Below are 22,211 nucleotides of genomic sequence, written 5' to 3'. Positions count from 1 at the left end.
GTCCAACAGTTCTCTGACTTAGGGCTTCTCTCCAAACAGCCTTACAGCAAGTTTTAAGTAGGGTGGTTTTTTGAATATATACGCTATTTTTGTCTGAAGTAAGCAGTCTCAGATGACTGGTGCAGTCATTTCTTTTTTCTTTGCACATTTCTCTTTTTATATAGTACTGTTGTTCAGATACAGCTAAGAAATCATAGAATGGCCCCTAGGGATAATCTAGTTCCTGATAAACCCCCTGCCATGGGAGGGATACTTTCTACTACACCAGGTTGCTCAGACCCCTGTTCAATCTGGCCTTGAACCACTGCCAGGTTTGGGGCATCCACAACTTCTCTGGCAACATGTTCCAGAGCCTCACCACCCTGATAATAAAGAATTTCTTCCTAACATCTCATCTAAATCCACCCTGTTTCTGTTTAAAGCCCTTGTCTTATTGCTGTGTCTCTACAATGTCCTTGTTAAAAAGTCCCTTTCCAGCTTTCTTGTAGGCACCCTTCAGATACCAGAAGGCTGCAGTGAGGTCTCCCAGAGCCTTCTCTTCACCAGTCTGCACAGCCCCAACTCTCTCAGCCCATCTCCACAGCAGAGCTGCTCCAGCCCTCTGATCATATTCATAGGCTCCTCTGCACTCTCTGCAGCAGGCCCACATCCTTCTTATGTTGGAGTCCCCAGAGCTGAATGCAGTACTCCAGGTGGAGTCTCATAAATGCAGCTGTTCAGTTAATTTCCAGCATAACACACTTCCCGGATTTTAAAGATGTGACATACTTCTAAATTTGATTAGGTGTTTTATTTATGTTCTTTGCTTATATAATTTATAACTTTCTTTTTAAATTATGACAAGGGTTTATCCATATGAATAAAAATTCTAGATCCTGATGATATACATTTCTCTATAATCTTCAGTAGGAAAGGATACTAAGGAGCAATATCTTGTAAATAACGATCTGCTGGGGAAGTTCTAATGTTCTTTACAATCACTCAGTTGACACCCATCTGTGTTAGACAAGCATTTTCTTAAAATAAGGCAAAACCATTATAGCCATGGAGGTCCACTGCAGTTCCAGTTTGCTGGGGTAGTATTTTATTTGTTGTGCCTGTATATTTTAGCTTATCTTAGTTTTATAGCTGCTGCATAGCAAACATAAGATGTATGATGCCAGGAAAAAGTTAGGCCAGTACACTTCTAGCAAGAAGATAGATATGAAGAACAATGGTTGTCTCAAAAATCAGTCCTACTGACCTTTATTTTAACTGCATTTTCATTATGGTCCACTGTGTACATTGCTTTTGGAAGTGGAAGCTGTGAAGAAAAGATAATCAAAGCGAGAGAAAGATTCAGAATAGAGCAAGTGCCAGGCATCCATTTAATCACAGCTTTTGTCTTTGATGGGGCAAGTACAAAATGTTTTGGATGGCATACAAGATGCTGTAACACATAACAATACAATAACACGATGAAGACAAAATTTTTCCCAGTTACAGGGCACATGTAGATACTTTAACTACTGGACCAGTGATTTACTTCCCATCTATAAACTTGCTGTATATGTTTTAATATTTTGCAAGTGTCCAAGCAGCATGGCTTACAGTATTCTTATCTATTCTATTATATATAGACAAAATATATGAAATATCAATACAGTAAGTCTGGTGTCTGCTGTTAGGAAATCAGGCTAAAATTATTTCATTGTCCCTTTTTACCCTAATATTTATGAAGTATGTAAGTAGGATTATATGAAGCATATAACTGGAGTTCCTTCAAACCCACATAATCTTAGAACTAGGCAAAGATTCTACTTATAAATTTTATTAAATAATTCATTTTGCCCTGACCACTTTAAAAATTGTGATGTGCAACCTTCTAGGTAATGTTTGCACACAAGTGCCAGAAACAAGGGTTTATATATCTTCCTCAGTCTGTCTGAATTCAAAGCAGTAATTTCAATGCAACTCACATGAAGTAATATTCCATATATTTACACTGAAGTTTTGTTAAATGATTTTGGATAACATGTTGATTGAAGTCAAACACAAAAATGTGTTTATGCTATTTGCTTGAGTAATCTTATGGTAATTTTGATATATCTGTGAAAGGCAGATAACCTGTAAGGAGCTGCTGCTGGGATATCTGGGTGACTGGGCTTCACTGGGGATGCTGGCCAGAGCATCACTCTGTGCCAGCTTCCCAACACTGCTGTAGGGAACCACTTGTCCTAGTGCTTTTTTTGGCACAAACACCTGTTCTGTGTGGCCAAACTGACTGCACCCAGTATGGTCACTTTTTCATGCTGATAACTCAGACCAATTTTCAACCAATGATGAGGTTAAAATTAATCTTTTTGTTCTCCACCACTCTTTGAAGAAGGAAATAGAAATACTTCTACTGGCCACAACAGGCATCAGATTGGAACACTACTCGCTTGATAAAGAGCCCTTTTTAACTCAAGCTCTTGAAATAAAACTAAGTAACAAGCTTAGATTATGTCTGCTCTGAAACTAATAATGGAAGTGGTCTCCTCTATAGAGATTGTAAACAAGCTACCATTGAAATATACAGAAAATCAGAAGGAATTTTTAGTATTATTGAAGTGTGTTTTGTGAAACCCTGTGAAAAATCTGCCTGATACCTGTTGGGCAAGGTAGAAAAGCTTCTTTATAAGAAGAATATTACTTTTATTGCATAATACAGAAAAAGGAATTCAAGAATATATTTATGCTACCAGTTAATTTCCAACGTGTATTTTATGTTACTCACATGAACAGTACAATTGAAGTTAACAGTACTAATTTCAGTTTATATAGATATATATATACACACACACACATATATACATATATGCACACACACACACACACACAACTAGAATATTAGAATGGGGTTAGCTTCTTGATACAGCCAGTCTGAGTGTGCAAAGATTCCAGCTGTGCAGATCACATCATATCTAAAATATCCTATAAAGAAAATAATTGTTGTATAGAGTTCAATTAGTCTATTATAGCAAGAAGTAAACTGAGTTTGGATAAATAAAAAACTCAGATAAACCAAACTCAAACGAGTAGAATAGTCATCTCCTTTTACCATGTGTTTATCCTTCAAAATTGCAGGTTGCATTATGGTTTTGTTCCTGGAGAGGATTAAATAGAACAATATACAAAGGCATCGCAGACTAAATGTCATTAACATCAATGTGCTTTTCAGAACATTTAATAAACCAATGGGTTTTGGATATGTCGAATCAATAGTTTTCATACAAAAAATTTTAAATGTTTGGACCAGAATTTTTGTATTTTTATAACAGAAATGTAAAATTCCACTTCAGCCTGTGTTCACACTTCTTTTTCTTTGCTGACTACTGAGCCGTACAGTCAGAGGCTTGATATGAATAATTTCTTTAGCAGTAGCAGTGCAAAACTCCAACTGCTTCAGAAGTGCCAAAAATGAGATCTTCTAGATCTTCCCACAAGATTTATGTAATCCATTCTACACCACATCTTTTGAAAGCATCTTATTACAAATTCTTAGCATAGTAAATTAAATAATAGATATACACACCTGCATGAATACACAAAAAGACACACACACACAATGTTGTTCAATTTAGAGAAAATCCTGTTTACTTGCATTTTTCCTTGAATACCTCACTAATTCCTACATACCATAAATCTAGAATAGTGTGTAAGTAGTGTATATAAAATCTGGTGTCTAAACACATTGTTCTTGCAGTGTATTTGGAACATTAACTGAAGACTAGGCAGAAGGACAAGCAGAATCGAAGCAATTAAATTTTTTAACAAATTCCTCTTTCCAGGATTTTAAGTTACTGTCTAGCATTTAACTAGTCTGAAGTATAAGTAATTCTGCAGAGTTCATATCAAATAGTTCTTAAAGTGTTCAATAGTAGATGACCTTCCCATGTCATAGTGGAGCTGATAAGTCGTTATATTATTTTCAGAGCACTACAATTTTTCATTCCATAGAAGTATTTCCATATTGAATAGATAAATTTTGTAACAAAAAACCCAAAACACCATAGAACATTTCATCAGAAAATAATCTCATAAAAGCTTCACTTTGTATTTCTGGAAATAGATTGGAAATAAAAACCATTCAGCTTTATATGGTTTTGAATGTGCAATAGAAATTAAATTAAATAGAAGTAAAAAATATATTGATATTATCAATCATGAAGAAGACTAAGAAAACCACTCATTTTTGTAGTAACAGTATAGCAATGTTGGATGATTTGGAACTAGAGTAAATAAAAGTAAATTGCCAGGGAAGGCTGAGAATGAATATGAAACACTATGATGCTCTCACCTACAACATAAAAGACATTGATCTGACTGTCTTGAAATTTATTGGAAAGGTTGGTTTGTGTTTGAATAACAGCAAATTCAGTTGATAAGCCAGTCATAACTGATTTTAAAAGCTGTTTTAGATAATGCAATTAACATATAAGCCTATTCACTTCTATTGATTAAATTTCTGTATGTAAAGAAAATCTGTCTGATGAATCATTTTGAGATTCTTTGGGGATCAAAAGGTGCTAGCCAAAGCTGAAATATTAGATGAAATAATTTTGCTACTATAAAAGAATGTTATTTCTAATTAAGTACAGATAGAACATATAATTATTAAAACAGATTTGTAAAAAAAGTCATTAACCGAACAAATATGTTTTGAAAGTGCTGCTGAAAAAATGTCACACAGGAGATACCCAGGATATGAAGGAGCTACAGATTAAGGAATAAAACATCTCCATGGATTAAAACATGGGAAATGGAAACAAGGAGCAAGTTTATTATAGCAAAATTAGAGCAGTGGGGTGTTTATGAAAGTTCTGCAATATGTTTTGTGCTTAATACTTCAAAAAAGTGGTTGGGAAACATAGCGCAATGGGGAAAACTAGCAAATGGAACAAAATGTTTTGTTTATTTAAATCCAAGAAAAGATTATGGGGATATTCAGAAAGTTTTCATCAATTGGGTGAATGAGTAGTGTGATAGCAAGAGAAACTGTAAGCTTAATAAATAGTAACCACAGTATTAGAGCAAACACATTGAGATGCTTATCCTCACCGCTAAGTTCTGAATTGACTAAATTAACTGAAGACAAACCGTCATCACTGCAGATAATGTGTGCATCCAAAATCAATACATTTGAGCAAATAAATAGGGGAAGGAAAGTAATGCAGAATTCTAATGAGAAACAAACAAACATTGCTTATCAGACTTCAAAAGATTCTGAGCAAAAGCGTGGAAAACATCCAAGAAGGGATTTAAAAATGGAAAATTTTTACTTCAAAAAGAAAATTGGATTTGTTGCCTCAAATCTGCTGTGGAAAAATCTCAAAAGAAAAATGGCAAAGGACGGCTAAGAGTAGTAAAAAATAAAAACTAATATTAAAAGTTAGGCTCAAGTCATAGTTTTCTCTGTGTATCATAATTTAAGAAAGTCTTCATTAGTTAATGAATTCATAAATTGACAAAATCAAATGAGAAAAAAAGCCACTTTACTCATAGTATGTGGTTAGTTTTTGATACCTCTTTCCACACTGCATTGTCAAAGCTGAAAAGTCAGAATGGTTTGAAGAGAGAAGAGGAATTCAAGTGGAGAAAATGTGTAAGTAAGATAGCAGGAATATCCAGAATTAAAATAATAAATATTGAAAATATTTTGGAAAAATACAGTTTAAACCAACTTATAGCTTTCACGTTGAGATGTCATGTAGACTCAGATTAATCTGTATTGGCAAAAACTCCTGAGTTGGGTCATTCAATCCGGTGTGGAAATTCTCTGTCTTGATTTTTCAACTACAGGATTCTCAAAATGGATTATATTCATGACTTAAACACAAAAAAAATCTGTGCATGTATAATATTGGTACTTACTGTAATCTTACTAGCACATATAATGTGCTCTTTTGCCAACTACTCATTTTGCACGTTATACTTTTGCAGTTGCCAGTGGGTGTGTGTTTTGAGGCAGAAAGATGAACTTCTGCTTGTGTGCTTTGGTGAGGAGGAGGGAGAGATTTAGGTTTTGTTTGGCACATCTGCTTATCTTTATATGAAGGCCCTCGACCTGAGACATCCAGATGTCTTCAACATTGAGATACTCACTCCATTCTAAAGTAGATAGACTTGGACTCTTTAAATTCTATTGAAAAAGCAGCATTTCAAAGACATCCTGACCCAGCTTTGGAATTCTTCTGCCTGTATACGCCTGTGTCCGAAGTATTTGGGCTGAGAGACCATGGTCACCCTGCTTAGCTGTGGAAATGAGGAGCCTGCATCCCCAGACTAGCAGAGGCTGAGGCAGGTGTCAGGATAGTGGGTGCAGCCCACACTTTTGGAGCATCATGTCACATTAGCTCAGGCTAAGGCTGTCCCCCTTCCAGAGCCAGTGCCAGCAATGCCACCTGGGCTGGCTTAGCTTTCCTGTGCACTTATACATAGGAAAGGTACACATGCAAGGTAGCATGCACACTCAAATCTCGTACTTCAGTCTGCCACCTGGCTGCTCTTCAGACCCTTGGAAGAAATTTCCCCTTCTCAGGTGTGAGCCTTAGTCTTCCTCATGCATTGAGGGTGATATTTATTTAGGGGTCTAGAGGTCACCCTGGCAGGTGGCTGTTCGGCCTCTGAGGTGGGGGCCTGGGCAAATCCCCACCAGTCGGTCTCTGGCCAGACTCCCAGCTGCTCAATCTCAGACACGTATTTGTGTGTTTCCAAGACCTGCGCTATTTCCAGTCACTTTTTCTGAGCTGGGCTGTGCCTGACGGTCGGCAGCGAGGCCAGGTACCATCCAGCAGGATCTCCCCCGCGGGCTCCGGCTGACCCGGGGAGACCCGCGGCGCGGAGGGAGGAGCGCGCAGGGCCATGTGAGCCGCTGGCGGCGGCAGCGGCCCGCGGGAAGACAGATGGGGTGAGAGACGGCGCTGGTCCGGCTGTCAGCGCGGCCCCAGCCCCGCCACGGAGCGAGCCCCTCCTCCCCGCCGTGCCGCGCTCCCGGCCGGGAACCATGGCGTCCAGCGAGGAGGACGGGGGCGGCAACGGCGCGGTGGAGGAGAAGGAGAATGGCAAGAAGAAGAAGCTGGGCGCCCTGGCCACGACCTGGCTCATCTTCTACAACGTGGCCATGACGGCGGGGTGAGCGGGCGGCGCGGGGCGCGGGGCGGGGGCGGCGCGGCCGGGGCGCGGCGGGGCCGGCGGGAGAGCCGGGGCGCGGGGAGCCGCCGGCAGCGGGGCTCTCCTCGCCTGCCGGGCATTGCCTAATACGGTGCAGCGCTGCCAGCCGCCGGCCCGTCACCCCTGCCCGCCGCCGAGGTTAAGTATAGCCGGGACCGGAATGCCGGGCGGGGGAGCCGCGTCCCTCGGCTCGGCCCCGCCGGATGCGGACGGAGCTGCGGCCGCCCACGGGTAGCCGAGAGCGCTGCTCGGGGCCGCGGGGCTCCGGTGCCGGTGCCGGTGCCGGTGCCGCGTGGGGCGGCAGAGCCCGCCCCGGCTCCCGGCACGCTGAGCTGTCCAAAGCCGGCGCGGCCGCGGGCACCCCGGTGAGCCGGCACCGGCACCGGGGAAGAGCTGCAGGAGCCCAGGCGTTCATTGGAGCTTCTGCTCCGTGCCGCGAGGCTTTGCCGTGAGGAAGTAGGGTATTTATTTGGAATAACGGGTCATAAGAGCAGTCAGGTTTATGTTGTTAGCGCTCAAAGCACATATTCTCACGTCTTGAAAATTTCCCCTGTTCACTAACTCTCGGGGGAAAAAGCCCAACTTATTCATTTCCACATGCTTAAAAGAAAGCTAAGAGTTAAAAAATGTGTAACTTCTAGTGTGACATTCATCATGAGAACAGTTTTACTTTGGTTACTGATGGGTGATCTCACTGCCCTTTGAATCCCATAGACTAAAACTAACGCGGCGCAGTTGAGGCAGGATCTCAAGCACTGATGGAAAAAGCCAGGAGTGTCACTGTAATGGCTTTCTGCTCACTAGCAACTCTGAATCTTGAATAGGTATTCAAGTCTGTTCATATTTACTGCAGCACTTTTTGAAAAGTGCTTTTACGTGAGGTTAATGTTACCTCATTGAATTACCAGTCTTGTGCTCCATGTGTGAATTTGCTAATGAACACTGACTCTTGCCACTGACTTTTATATGTCTCTAAAAGATTATCGAACCATCTTAGTTTTGACCTTAGCTGCTGCTTCCGTATCTCCCACTTCCTTCTCTCCCATTTTCCATTAATATCAAAAGAAATCAAGACATGCAAAATTGCACTTTTTGTGCGGAAACATAAAAAAAGAGATAGTAATAAATTCTTATAATTATTTATGGGTACAATTTAAGAGAAAAATACATATTTGAAATACAGCTATACTTAACAGAGACACTACACAGGATAAATATTTAACTGGAACAGTATATTTGTCCAGTTGTCCAGGCAGTGCAATATAGCGAAATGTTTCTGGAGTTTTTACAGACGAATGCATAACTACATGTTAACAATTACTGCAATGACAGATCAATACTCAATGTTGCTGAAAGTCCCAGCTGGAGATGCTGCCTTTATTACAGAAAGTGTTTTCCATTTCCTGGTGATTTATAATAATCAGTACAAGGACTTTCCTGAGATCCAAAGTCAAAGCCACTGACAGCTAAATAAATCTATCTACAGAAATTTATGTCCACATAAAAGATAGTTTAAGAAAAATACATTTGAGTGTAGTCCAAGATTACTTCTCTCTGCAATGATTTGGTTGTGGAATGAGATGCAGAAAATGCCTTGTTAGGGTAAATGTATTATGACTTCTCAGTCTAAGTCTCGCACAGAGCTCTTGCTGCCATATTTGTGCTGCCAGCTATGTAAACTCACTGTCACCTTCCTCTTGTCAAACACTTCACTATAAAACAGGGCAGCTCCACTGTGGAAGACTTCCAGTGATAATCCAGTAATTCCTCATTTCCACAGTGGTGAGAGACAACCTGAAATAAATGCACTCATATTTAAAATCTGTTATAAACTCTAAGTAACACTTGCAGGGGAAAATTTTGGAGCGCTGACAGATCGGATTCATGGGCTTAAGTTAGAAGGGATCAAAGAGGGGAATCAATCCTGCAGTGTGGGGCAGCCTGACTAGCTCTATGTGAGTTTGAAATGCTGTCATGGAGTGCTGGAATGGGGCACGCCGAGGGCTGCATAGCAGTGGCTGCCGTGCGTAGGAGCTGTTAAGGGGCTGATAGGGAGTCCGTGCCATCCGAGGTGAGCAGGGAGCTGTCAGGGTCCAGGCAGCTCTCACACTGTTACAGCAGAATGGATCTTATGCTCAGGATGATGAGTTAAATATTTATCCAAATGTTTATGTAGATATTTCTCTGGATGTTTATCATCTCTCTGAATCTGTCTCTGAGTATTTCTGAGACCTTTCTGCTCTGTCACTTGGGCCCTTCCTTAGGCAGAGCTCATGTTGCTGTAGAATATACTTGCTATGGCTTCATAGACAGTGTAAGGACTGAGTAATTATTCCCAACAACATCAGAGAAGACCTTAAATTAAAATTTTTGTCATTTTTTATTTTTATTTTTACTTCTCAAAATAGCCATCCATAGCTCTTGTTTTGCCTATGATTATGTTAAAGGGTTTTTGTACTTTCTTAGTCTTGTTGGATTGAAACCTGAAATTTTCAGTCTTCTTGCTAATGTGATGTTTTAAGAATGAAATATAGGTCTGAAAGGCTGAGAGAGTTGGGTTTTTTTCAGTCTGGAGAATGGAAGGCTCCAGGGTGACATAGTTGTGACCTTTCAGTTCCTGAAGGGAGCCCACAAGAGAGCTGGAGAGGGACTTTTTCAAGGGCCTATAGTGATAGAAAAAGGTATAGTGGCTTTAAACTGGAAGAGAGCAGGTTTAGATTATATACTGGGAAGAAATTCTTTACTCAGAGGGTGGTGAGGCACTTGCAGAGGTTGCCCAAAGAACCTGTGGCTGCCCCATTCCTGGAAGTGTTCAAAGCCAAGTTGGATGGGACCCTGAGTGACCTTGTCTAGTGGAAGGTGTCCCTCCTTATGACAGAGGGAACTAGATGATCCCTAAGGTCCATTCCTACCCAATCAATCCCATGATTAAGGAAGATATAGTACACTGCTTTGAAAATCCTTATTATATAAAAATAGGTTTATTACGTGGAAGGAATTCCTTGTGCCTTGGATTATTTTACAGAGTCTGGGCTGGTGGTGGCATCAACCCACAGTTTGGACGTTTATTTTTTTTATTTCAATTTCCATTCTAAATCTCAATCTAAGTTTTATGTCAAATTCTGCTGCAAATAAAATATGATGTTGCTTTTTCTTTCTTTTACATTGGAAGGGTTATTAGTTGGCATCATTGTTCAGTTTCCTAAAAAAAAAATAATTTATCCAACCGCCTCAAATGTGCTGGTTAAATATATCTGCTTCTGGAAGTCAGAAACACAGAACACCCATCTTTCAGCACTTTGGAATCTGATTTTTAAGTCAACTTTTAAAACACTTCTCAACACTTTGAAAAAGTAATTGTAGTGGTAACTTCATGTGGGCAATCACAAACAGGAGCATTAAAATTACTAGTCAGTCCAGAAATTGGTGAGTTGAGGGGCCATGAAAAATGTAAAACTGATGTGCATAAATTCTAGTCCTTTACTTTTACAAACTTGCAACCCGAACAGTGACTTCAGTGCCTTCAGATGACTTCAAGCTCATCATGTGGTTTCAAATAACAGTATTTAATAGTCAAGATGCATGAGGATTTAATAGTAAAAATATGTAGTCACTTCTAGAGAAAAGTATGATGGATGGGCCATTTTTGGGGGGGTTCCCTCAATTACATCAATCCTCAGAAGGCAGCAAGTTATTTTCCATTATTTTCCAAGTAAAGAGATGAGTGTAATGTGTACATGATATTATATACTATTTATGTTTAAAGATATTTTTTATGATCTAAGAACACCGACAAGTGAAGAATCAAAGTTAATCTGTGAAGAAAAATACTCTACGAAATTATTTACAGTGGATGGATATTTTTAGAATTCTAATTTGAAATGTATCCATTCTCTTTCTTTTATAGGTGGCTGGTATTAGGTATTGCCATGGTGCGGTTTTATATACAGAAAGGAACACATAGAGGCTTATTCAGAAGCGTTCAAAAGACGCTTAAATTTTTCCAGACATTTGCTTTGCTTGAGGTAAATTTTAAACATTAGTTTGCTTTACTGGATGCTGCATATCATAGGTAAAACACATTATTATCCTGAATTTAAAATAAAAATATTATATTAGTACTAAAAGTCCTTTTTACTTTATTATTTAATGAAGTTTTGGGGTGGGGCAAGGTGATTACTTGAAACAAATGGGCATGTGTTTTTCAAGCTTAATTCTAATTTCTTTAAATCAGTGCCTGGGAGCTGCTTTGATTTGAGAGTCTTTAATGCAAAAGGCAAAATCTCAAAAGCCCTACAGCCAGCAGATCAGCCCTCTAGTATAGTAGGTATCACCATCTCAGAGATTATAGCTTACCTTATATCCTTTATCCTGGATTTAAGATCCTTCTGTGCCTTTCCTGCTTCTGCTTATTTCGAGACGGGATTCACAAACACCATAAAATCCTTTGCAAGGGGTCTGTGCAAGATGTGCAAAGTATTCTTTAAGTAATACTTTTGCAAACTATGCACTAGTGGTCTCAGTTCTGGTACATTTGCTGTGTTTATGGAGCACTTGCAGTTCTTTCCCAGGCACAACAAAGAATGTCTATCTGTATTTTAACTTTTTTTTTCTCAATCTGCCTACAGCATCTCTAGTTCAAACTGTTAAAATCATGTCACCAGCTGTATATAGGCTTTTGTGCTGTTAAACTTTCACATTAAGTAATTCTATTCATGCCTGCCAAAATAAGGAAAAGCACTTTATTTGCTAAACATTTCTGACCAGAAATTGCACTGTATCTAAAGCTTCATAGCTATCATTGGCAAAAGTGTAATGAGATTATTAATCTGTAATGAATGCAGAACACTTCAAAATCACTGTGTGTTTAGTGTTCTGTATATGACTTCCTCTGCAATGTCCTGTACAATTCTTCTTAAAATAGGGTAAAGGAAGAGAAGCTTACTAGTTGAATAAAATGCTTTGTAAGTATCTAAATCTAATATTTACAATTAATTAGGAAAACAAATGTCTTTCATGTATTTGCAAATGTATTTGCACAGCTCAGATATTGCGACCATCCCAACACTGATTGCCAGGGCTCTGCCATGTATTTCTTTTTAACACTGTTAGTGGGAGACAAAACCCAGAATTGAGTCTAGTTTTATATTAATATCAAAAGGCCATGTTTGTAGGGTAGCTAGTAACATGCTGCACATAAGTAACCTCTGGCTTGTTTTTATTCACAGGTAATCCACTGTGCAGTTGGTGAGTTCTTTGTTTTAGTTTCTCCTGTAACTAGTTAAAACATGAATTGTGGAACAGAGATAACATGTTTCTCTTTTTAAGGAATAGTTCGCACATCTGTGCTTGTGACTGGGGTCCAAGTGAGTTCAAGAATCTTCATGGTGTGGTTCATTGCACATAGTATAAAACAGGTATGAGTGTGAGCAAATTATGTTTTGATTGCTTTTAAGGAGAAACTATTACTACAGTTCTCATTTCACAAGGAAGACCAATCTAAAAATTAATTATACTCCTGTAGAGAATGCTTACATATATGAGTGCAATTTCGGAAGTTAGGGTTACAAAATAGAATTTGTGTGATTCTTGCTAGGAGGCTGAGTCTGGGTCTTAGCTATGAATCAGCAATGTCTTCAGCATTGTGCCTTCTGTGGTCTGCCTAAATGAAATCAATGGCTAATCCTATTATTTACAATCAAAACTATCCTAGTGTTAACAATTCTTTTTCAAAAATTTTAATTAGCACTTGCTGAATTACTCAAAATAAAATGTAAATTTGTGTCTCTAAATTTATGTCTTAAATTGAATTCACATGAATAAACAGGGTTGTGATTTTGAAGTTTTGTTAGAAACCTCAAAATTTTAGTGTTGTGGTAGTATTAGCATTTGATGACATCCACAATGTCACACTGACACCTAAGGACCTGTGTAAATGGCAGTGGTTTATTTGCCTGGCTGTAGGTGGCTGTGGAAGGCTAGTGATCCATTAGCAGAATGAAGCTGGCAGGTAGGACATTAGGTTCAGTTTGTGAGGCCTGCTTTCTATGAAAGGCATGTAAAAAATTAAGTGACAGATTTTGTGCTCCTGAATTTCTTCAGAACTGGAAAAGCTGAGCCATTAAACTGTCTCGCCAGCAGATGGCATAGGCCTTTCTGCAAATGAATTATCCTAGCACCTGCCTCAGTTATCAAATCTTCATTTCATTTCACAGGAGGATTTGTTTTCTACACTGCATCTTTTCCTTTACTGTCAATTTTCTTAACGTGGAATAAATTAAATAGGCTTTTCATAGGGGTTTTTTTTGTGTTGTTTTTCTTTTTTCTTGTTGTTTTGGTTTTGGGTTTCTTTTTTGTTTGCTTTTGTTTTTTAAACTTTTTATATTTTTCTGTAAGGCAAAATGTCTCAAAGATTCTTATATTGAATGTCTGCACATGAGCTGGACTATAGCACTGCATTTTGCCATTTTTTATTATCTGCAGTGGACTAAATCTTTAGCATATCCAGCAATTTCTTTTATTTCCTCTATCTACACTACTGTAGCTGTGTCCAAAAAGAAATATTTTTGAATGTGTGTCTGATTGTATTTCATGCTTTTATTACTTAGCAGGCATGAATGTTCAGGGTCACTTTAGGTGGTGAGAGGCACATCAGTGATAATACCCAGAGCCAGACCTCCCCACTTGACTGCAGATTTGCAGGGCAGCAGATAGGAATTCTCTGCATACTTATTTAAAGCTCTCTGCTTGGATTTGGCACTGTGACATCAATCCAAGTTTGATTTATCAAGGTTTGTCTCTAACTGCATGAGGCAAAGAACAGCCTAATTCTGTCTTTACCTTTGCTTATTTGTTTGGGTGTCTTTGCACTTCAGTTGCTGCTATTTGTTTGTGATTTTTGGTGCTATTTTTATGTCTCCATTTTCTCTATGATGTTGGTGAGATCCTTCTGCTAAAAGTGCACCTTCTTTGACTGACACATTGAGGGTGTGATTTTATGAGCACGTACAATTCTTGATTTTTGACAGAGTTGTGGATTTTCAGCATCTTGGAGATATATTAAGCTTTGTCACCCTGTTGCATTTTATTTAGAAAAAGAATTTCCTTTTTTCATAATTTTAACAAAACTTGTGTTGCTTTATTCTATTTCACAGACATCCCTGGAGCTTTTCAGCCTTCAGGCATAGTGAATTACAAAATTCCTCCCCTCTTAAAGGAAAGAAAATTACTTGTGTGTAATTCTTCCTCACAGAAGGTAGTGTTTGTAATAGATCCCCAAGTGCCTTCTTTGTATTTGGGGACTTTTGGGTTTTTTTTGTTCACTCAGAGTGAAAAAGAAGCAGTGTTTTGAAACAACAGAGATGTGCCACCTACCAATGAGGCAGTTTAATGACTCAGAACTTAAACCTTACACAGGATTGTTGAGTGAGTTTACCCAAACCTCCTGATCTACTAACCACTCTTCATTTAGTCAGCTGTCTGTGCTCCAGCACCTTGCTTAACTATCTTAGAGCTCCCTGAAGTCTATCAAACTTGATCTTCTGTGACCAAGTTCCAGTTAGTATGTTATATAAAGCAATTACTTTTGTCTGAAGTTTCATGGAAATGTGCATTAGACATTGAAGAAGCAAGATTTAAAAAATATAAAGTCTAGGAAATGGAGTAGTGAAATGCAGAATGATTAAATAGTGATTATGAGAAGAACATACCTTCTGTAGCATTTTGTTGTTCTTGCTGTTTTGAGGAGTAAGAATGTAAACAAGTAAGTCAACCAAAAATGAAAGAGGGGTAGTTAGATGGTCTAGTGGAATGTAGGTAAAGAATAAAGAGGAGGAATAAGCATAATTGTAGGGTTTTATATTTTGATATTTGCATAATGGAGGAAGATTGCTCAGTTGACAAATGACTGTGTGTTAGTAAACACATATGATAATGAACTGTACATGGTAATGGTTTCAGCATATCACTTTTGTGCCAAGATTTTCTTTCTTTATGAGATATTAGTTCTGCTCTGTGTATCTTAAAGAGAAGTCTGTTGCAGTTTGCACAGAAAAGAAGCCTAAGGATGAAGAAAATGTTGGTTCTTTGTACTTCTGCAGATCCAGAATGAGGAAAGCGTTATTCTTTTTCTGGTCGTATGGACTGTGACAGAGATCACTCGATATTCCTTCTACACATTCAACCTGCTCAACCATTTGCCATACTTCATTAAATGGGCCAGGTGGAGATGTCTTGCACTGAGTTTCTCATGATTCTGTGCATGATGGTTTCATGCATGCTGAGCTAACACACAGGAGAGCAGATGTTTGAACTTTGGTTCTGTGTCTGCAAAGTGCAAGTCAGTTGCTTTCTGTACTTGGTATCATTGTTGCTTGGTTTAAAATGTTGAAAATATTTTAGCTGAGGTTTTTGTGGTATGGTTTTTCTTTGCTTTCTGTGTCTCACAGTTTGAGCTCTGCTTTCACTTACTCTATTTTTCTCCATTTTTGGAGTGATCTTTTAATTTGCAGTATGATTCTTTACAATGCTGTTGCATACAGTGCTCAAAATTAAGCACCTGTGCTGGTCTTTGTAGATGTTAGTTCTTTGAAAATGTGGGAGTTGTTGTCACTCAATCTGTGTTATTATTACTTTATAAGAAGTTCTGCTTTATCAAAGCTTTTTAAAGATTATAACGTGTAGTGAAGTATGTAGTATGTATATGTAGTATGTAGTAAAGTTAAATACTGACTTTGTTTAGCCCACCCAAAAAAAGGGCTGGCAACTAGATCACATACACTGTGTGTGTTTATCAGGAGACTTAACTGGAATAGTACTCTATGTAGTCATTATTTGAAAAATACATGTAAGGCAGACTTACTATGTTAGAAGAAAAATATCTAACCTACATTCAGTACAGGCAACTCTTATTTTAAAGAGTTTGTTTGTTATTTTCCTTTATTTTTGTTTTATATGTGATGCAGATTTGGTGCTTCAAACACACTTCTTTGATATGTCTGATATTTATGTCCATTCTTATAAAATGTTACCTTTTTGCTAGTGCCTAAGTGAGAGACTTGTTTAAGCACTAAGTGACAAAATATCTTTAAGTTTAAACTATCTTTAAGTTTTAAACTGGCTGTCATCAGTAGTTTTTTATACAGACTCCAGAAAGTATGTATAAAAACAGAGCATATTACATTGACAGGTAATAATTTTGCCATCAGGTCAGTGTGCCTTGAATAACAGAAATTTGTTTCCTTAATATAGACAATAGGGAAAACTGACATTCTCACTGAAGAGACATATGTTGAAATATTAATGTAAAAAACATTTGAAAATATATTTTCCTGGAGTCTAAAATACCCCATTAAGACTTATGGATAAGCAAACAGCACAACTGGGCATGAATTCAGTACCAGGAGAGATTGAATTTCTGATCTTTACCTTACAAGTGCATAGAGACAAACTATATATAAAGTGTCAGCTACTTCTTATCTAATCTACATTCTTCCTGGTGCTGCCAAGCAGTAAGACAAGAGGCAAAAGGCAGAAGCTGATGCACAGGAAATTGCACCTGAATATGAAGGAGAACTTCTTTACTGTTCAGGTGACCAAGCACCAGAACAGATTATCCAGAGAGACAATCCAGTGTCTTCCTCACTGGAGGTATTCAGAAGCCATCTGGACACAATCCTGTGCCATGTGCTTTAGGATAACCCTGCCCGAGCAGGGAGTTTGGACCAGATGGCTCCTTGTGGTCCTTTCCAGCCTGAACTATTCTGTGATTCCCCTCCTCTGTGAGCTTTCTAAGCCCTTCTGCTTCTAGGAGGGTTCCATGCTTAGTTGCTGGTGTTTAGGATCTTACTTCTTTTGGGCAGAGAGTGCACACTGTACCTTTCTCTCTGTGTGACAGCTCTCATTGCTGTTCTCTGTATGAACTGGAGAATTCCTTAGGAGAACCTGCCTATCCATGGTGCACTGTGTGAGGGGACAGCACAAAGCCTGTTGATTACAAATTTCATTTTGTCACTGCCTATGTGGCCTTTGGCATTCAAACCACATTTTCTTTCAACTGGATACTTTGCCTTTTATTTTAACATCATGTAACTTTAAAATCTGATCTGATCTGATAAGTTCCTAACACTGTCATTTTCTTTTCTTTTTTTTATTCTAGTTTCCATTAGTGGTAAATGCAGTATTACCATGTTGTAGTGAGTAAAACAGGCTTCTGATGTTTTTCAACATTTTCATTATCTTCAAACAAATTGTAGTACATACAGTTGACCCAGTGTATGTGCACTGGGATGAAAATATGTAGGAATATGTAGAGATTCAGTCCTGGTCTGAATCCTGTCAGTGACAACAGGAGTAAGAATGTACATTTTTGAAAAATCATCATTGGAGACTAAAAATTTTAGGTTTGTTTTATTAGTAAGACATAAGAACATTTTGATACTTCACTGCTTTTTAATGAAAGCACTGAGGAATACATTCTCTTGTCAATCTAAGCAACTCTGTGTCAAGTGAGGATGTGATCCTTGATTCTGGTACAGGAACTACTTTAATACATTGCTGTGCTAAATACTAAATAATACTAAAAAGAGAAAAAAAAAGTTTATGGGGTGTTTCTCACAAGTTTTTTTTTTTTTTTTTTTTTTTTAATGCAGATACAACTTTTTTATCATTTTGTACCCTGCTGGAGTTGCAGGTGAACTGCTAACTATATATGCTGCTTTACCCTATGTGAAGAAAACAGGAATGTTTTCACTGAGACTTCCCAACAAGTACAATGTCTCCTTTGACTACTATTACTTCCTTATTATTGTCATGTTCTCCTATGTGCCATGTAAGTACTGTTTAACTGTAGAAACATTTTAACAACACAATCAATCTTCAGTGATGCTATTAACACTCCCTGTATTAAAATTTGTTGAACAATTTCTATTGTAAAAGCCTTCTTTCTGTTGTTCCAAGCTTTACTGTGCTTTAATTGGTTAGGCTGAAATTTTCTGTCCTGGGACCTGCTTAGGAATATAATCTGTTTTAAAAATTTCAATGAAAATGCTAACATTTTTTCTCAGAGCCTGACAAAGTAAGAAGAATTTTGCTTACACACATAAATGTCTGTAACTTTGTCACTGAGTCTTTCTCATGCCTCTCCCACTTTGAAGTCATGTCTTAAAAATGGTCCTGCAAGTTGTGCTGTGGCTTTTTGCATTTTTTTTAACCATTTACCTTGGAAAAATCACCATTCAAGCATGCTCAGGAAAAACTTAAATCAGTATTCTCTAAGATTTCATTTTCACAGAAATCAACCTCCCCAAACCTCTCTGAACATCTGCAGTCCATGATTTCATCAGTTTGTCCTTGTACTTATGCATACCAAAAGATATGGGGGTAACAGTAGAGAGTGTATCTGTCTTTCACTTCCAGTTTTATTTCCACTGCTCCCTAAGCAATGAAGACAAGAATAAAGCAACCTGAGATACCAGATATTCCACTATGAATAGGACTGGACAAAACTAGGCAAATGTAATATTTTAGATAATATTAATAATAGAATATATAATTTTTAAAATAATCTGTATATTGAGGCAGCAGATAAGTGAGAGAAATTGCAAAGCAGGAAAATTGAAGCTAAAAAGTCTGTCATCTGCATTCATGAAAGGTGTTCATTTGAGAAGGCAACCTTCAATATGGACTTTTACAATATGCATACACACTGAAATTTTTTGTCCCAAGAAATCATGAAGGCCAACAAGAGATATTTATGTCAACAAAAAATATTCTAAGGTGTGGTAACTAACTAAAAGTTTTGCATCTGTTTATGTAACAACACTTCAGGAATAAATCCAGTTTTCCAGCTATTAAATATAAGGATCAACTCTGTCAGCAGGACAGTAATATAATACATGACATAGGAAAAAGGAAGAGGGGTCTCCTTCAGACTTGAGCAAATAGGGTAAATTTGTATCCTTCTCCAAGTGTTAATTCAAAAATGCCTAGGACAGATTTGAAGTCTGCACTACCAGAATGTGGTTAAATCCTGTTTCTACAAGGAAACTGTTGGAGTGAAGTTCCTTGAATACAGGGTATTTATTCAGGAGGCCTTGTCTGACCTTTGAGTAATTATTGTTTTTTAAAATCACTACAATGTTCATGACTTGTTATTATTCACCTCAATCAACTCGACCACTGTTCTGTAATTTTTACTCAGTTCATCATTCTGTAAAACTGTGGTTTTCCATTATGTGATCTGCTGAATTTTTCCATCTAATTTGCTTTCTTTTATGCTTTGATCAAGTGTTTCCACAACTGTATTTCCACATGCTGCGGCAGAGAAGAAGGGTGCTTCATGGAGAAGTGATTGTGGAAAAGGACGATTGAATCACGCTGTGTAACCATGGTGCTCTTAGTGGAAAGGAAAAGAAGAGAGGGTAAAAACCCAAAACTTCCTCTGACTTTTCTAAGTCCAAGTTTTAAAACATGGAACAAGAATAAACAACTGTGCCTAAAATATCATGGACTGTATTATTTTTGCAATTAATATATTTTCAGACCTACCTTTTCGTTCTCAGATTCACTTTAGTTTTTAATTATTAATTTCTTCAAATAAATATTTTCTTATTTTCAATAGGTTGACAATTAGCTTTAAGGATTAGAATAGTTGGCTACTGTGCATTCTGTTCTGAATATTCTGTTATGACCTGTAATCATTATCAAGAACAGTAGGAGGGTTGATAAGCTGTACTGAAAGTGAGTCTTCTGGAAATCAGAGTGTAAATTAGGTAATGATGCTTTTCATAGACTGGATGAATTGAATGGTATTTAAGCTTTATGTTAAGTAATACCTTTTCAATTATAAGTACTGTAGCATGTTGTTCAACATTTTTTGAATTACAGTATCACACTGCAGAATTCCAGAAGGACTTTTGAAAGGAGTTGAATTCTTGCTTATCAGTGCAAATTTAGACCTCCCTGTATTTTCATTTGTAATTTTAAAGGTACTTAGAATAATACATATAATATTAAATGGTTAAAAGTTTGTGCTGAGGAGTAGACATATGTGCCTACCTTTCTCTAATCAGTGGCTGGAATGAGATTCCTTTGCAAAGCTGATTGTCAGCATGTTTCCTATTCTACTTTTAAATTATGTATGCAGAAAAATCAGAAAACTGTAGCTATGGTGAGGTATTTGATTTCTTTTAAATAGCTCAAATATATTTAAAATAGCAACTTAAAATATAAATTGTGCTCTGATTCATCCCACTGGGCAATTTTAATTGCTCCCTCCCCATTAATTGTTTATACTGTGTTGACCTAATTCTATTTCATGTCTTCAATAATCTGCAAGAAAGATCTACAGTATGTTGATTGAAGTTCCAGATGATATTACACTGTATGATGCCTGAATGGGAGAGATCCAACAAATGAAAAGATTTTGGTCTAACAGCCTAGCAGATTCAGAGAAAAGGTGATGCATTTGAGGAAACATGGATACTTAGTGAGAGAGAGAAGATGGAAATGTAGTCCTGTAGTACGAAGCCTTGAAAATGGAGGCAACAAGCCTGTCTTGCTTCTGGCTTCACTGATGTCAGAAGAAGTGTAAACATGTGGACGAGCTGCATCAGGCAGCTGTAAATCAGAATAATTGTGATTGCTGAGGTAATTTCTGGATACAGTCTTATATTTTCGCTACCTCAGGGATGAAGAATTGGATAACCTTCTGAAAGCTCAGAGAACAATAACAAAACTAGTTGAAGTAAGAAAGAAGTCGAAAAGATTGAGTTGTTAATGTGTGTAATTCTTTGTTGTATGATAAATACATGAGAGGGGTTTTCTAAGTATGGAGGTATAGCTATGATCAATTTGAAACAAGGTAAATATCCAATGAATATCAGAATAGAGGTCCTACCAATAAGATCCATTAGGTTATGGAATGGCCTAGTATTGCTTGTCAATGCATGCAGTGTCTTGGAAGGTTTTCAGGTGGAGTTGGCAAGAGATTGAACTACATTTTTGAATAGGCAGTCTCCATGTTTAGCTTCAATGATTCTATGATAATACAGCTTTTTTTGAAATTTGTAAATATGCCAGAATAAGGTGTATAAGGTAATTTGATAAAAAAGCAAGGACTTGCTATATACCTACATTTCAAATTCCATGTTGTGCCTTGAATTTGTGATATTTATGCATGCCTTCACTAGATGTAAATGAGTTTCCTCTTATATGACAGGTGCATAGTGAATTTGAGACAGAACAGTTGTATTTCTTTAAATTTTAGAAAGTGTAATCTTTGTATTCCTTACATTTCACACAAGGTGCTCTAATTTAACTTACTACTTCTGTTTTATATGCAGTTACAGTTATTAAAAGTTTAAAATATAAACTACATTTACAACACTGAATTACAATTGTGTTACATATGTTCAGGCTAGCAGCTGTATGTGTTCAACATTCTTCCAGTATTGTTTTATAAACAATGAGGAACATATTGGCAGTTTTGGGAAATATATATATTATAATATAATATATATAATATAATATATAATATTATATATTAATATATAATATATATATATTAGCAAGCAGAGTAGTGTGATGAAATATGAGAAACTAAGATTAGATTAAGTTCTGTACCTCTTTTTTTACTGTCAGGGCAGCTCACTGAAGGCCGTAGCTATCAATTAATTGAAAATGCATTGGGTACTTAAGGATGTGATTTTGAAATATTTGATCAGATGAGTGTATCCCATAGATAGTATTCCTTCTAAAAAGAATACTTGCATTATATTTGTTTTCATTGTAGCCTAAGGATATTATCTTATGCTAATCAAGGATCTATTTTTATATCCTTTTGTACGTGTGAAATGAAAAAAATACAACACTGCTACAATCTTGGTTTGCACTTCCATAGAGCAACAATGTACAAGGTAAAGATACAATTTTAAAATTGGTTTACAGCTACAAAACAACCTTGCTAAATAATGAATTAATAAAAGTAAAGCTAAAAATTACTTCACATTCAATGTTTT

At 37.3% G+C, this 22,211-nt stretch overlaps 1 protein-coding gene across 2 annotated transcripts; it reads left to right on the top strand.

The window, feature by feature from the left end:
- Positions 1-6,844: 6,844 nt before the first annotated feature.
- On the top strand, positions 6,845-20,425 carry HACD1 (3-hydroxyacyl-CoA dehydratase 1). 2 transcript variants are annotated; one of them, XM_056485483.1, is made up of 7 exons: positions 6,845-7,155; positions 11,102-11,219; positions 12,423-12,441; positions 12,523-12,611; positions 15,294-15,415; positions 17,844-18,022; positions 19,481-20,425. In XM_056485483.1, exons 1-7 carry the CDS (start codon positions 7,028-7,030, stop codon positions 19,561-19,563), a joined length of 738 nt encoding a protein of 245 aa, XP_056341458.1. In that variant the 5' UTR covers positions 6,845-7,027; the 3' UTR covers positions 19,564-20,425. The 2 variants fall into 2 exon arrangements, with proteins under 2 accessions (XP_056341458.1, XP_056341459.1); XM_056485484.1 differs by having other exon boundaries at positions 6,948-7,155; positions 12,529-12,611.
- Positions 20,426-22,211: the final 1,786 nt, after the last annotated feature.

This window comes from Oenanthe melanoleuca, chromosome 2 (genome assembly GCF_029582105.1).
Source record: "Oenanthe melanoleuca isolate GR-GAL-2019-014 chromosome 2, OMel1.0, whole genome shotgun sequence".
Classification (NCBI taxonomy): Eukaryota; Metazoa; Chordata; class Aves; order Passeriformes; family Muscicapidae; genus Oenanthe; species Oenanthe melanoleuca.
This window is presented reverse-complemented; position numbering and strand designations above follow the sequence as displayed.

Coding starts and splice junctions, on each gene's coding strand:
- HACD1 (XM_056485483.1), top strand. CDS start 7,028: ATGGCGTCCAGCGAGGAGGACGGGGGCGGCAACGGCGCGGTGGAGGAG. Junction 7,156..11,101: donor AACGTGGCCATGACGGCGGG/GTGAGCGGGCGG, acceptor TTTCTTTTATAG/GTGGCTGGTATTAGGTATTG. Junction 12,612..15,293: donor TTGCACATAGTATAAAACAG/GTATGAGTGTGA, acceptor GTACTTCTGCAG/ATCCAGAATGAGGAAAGCGT.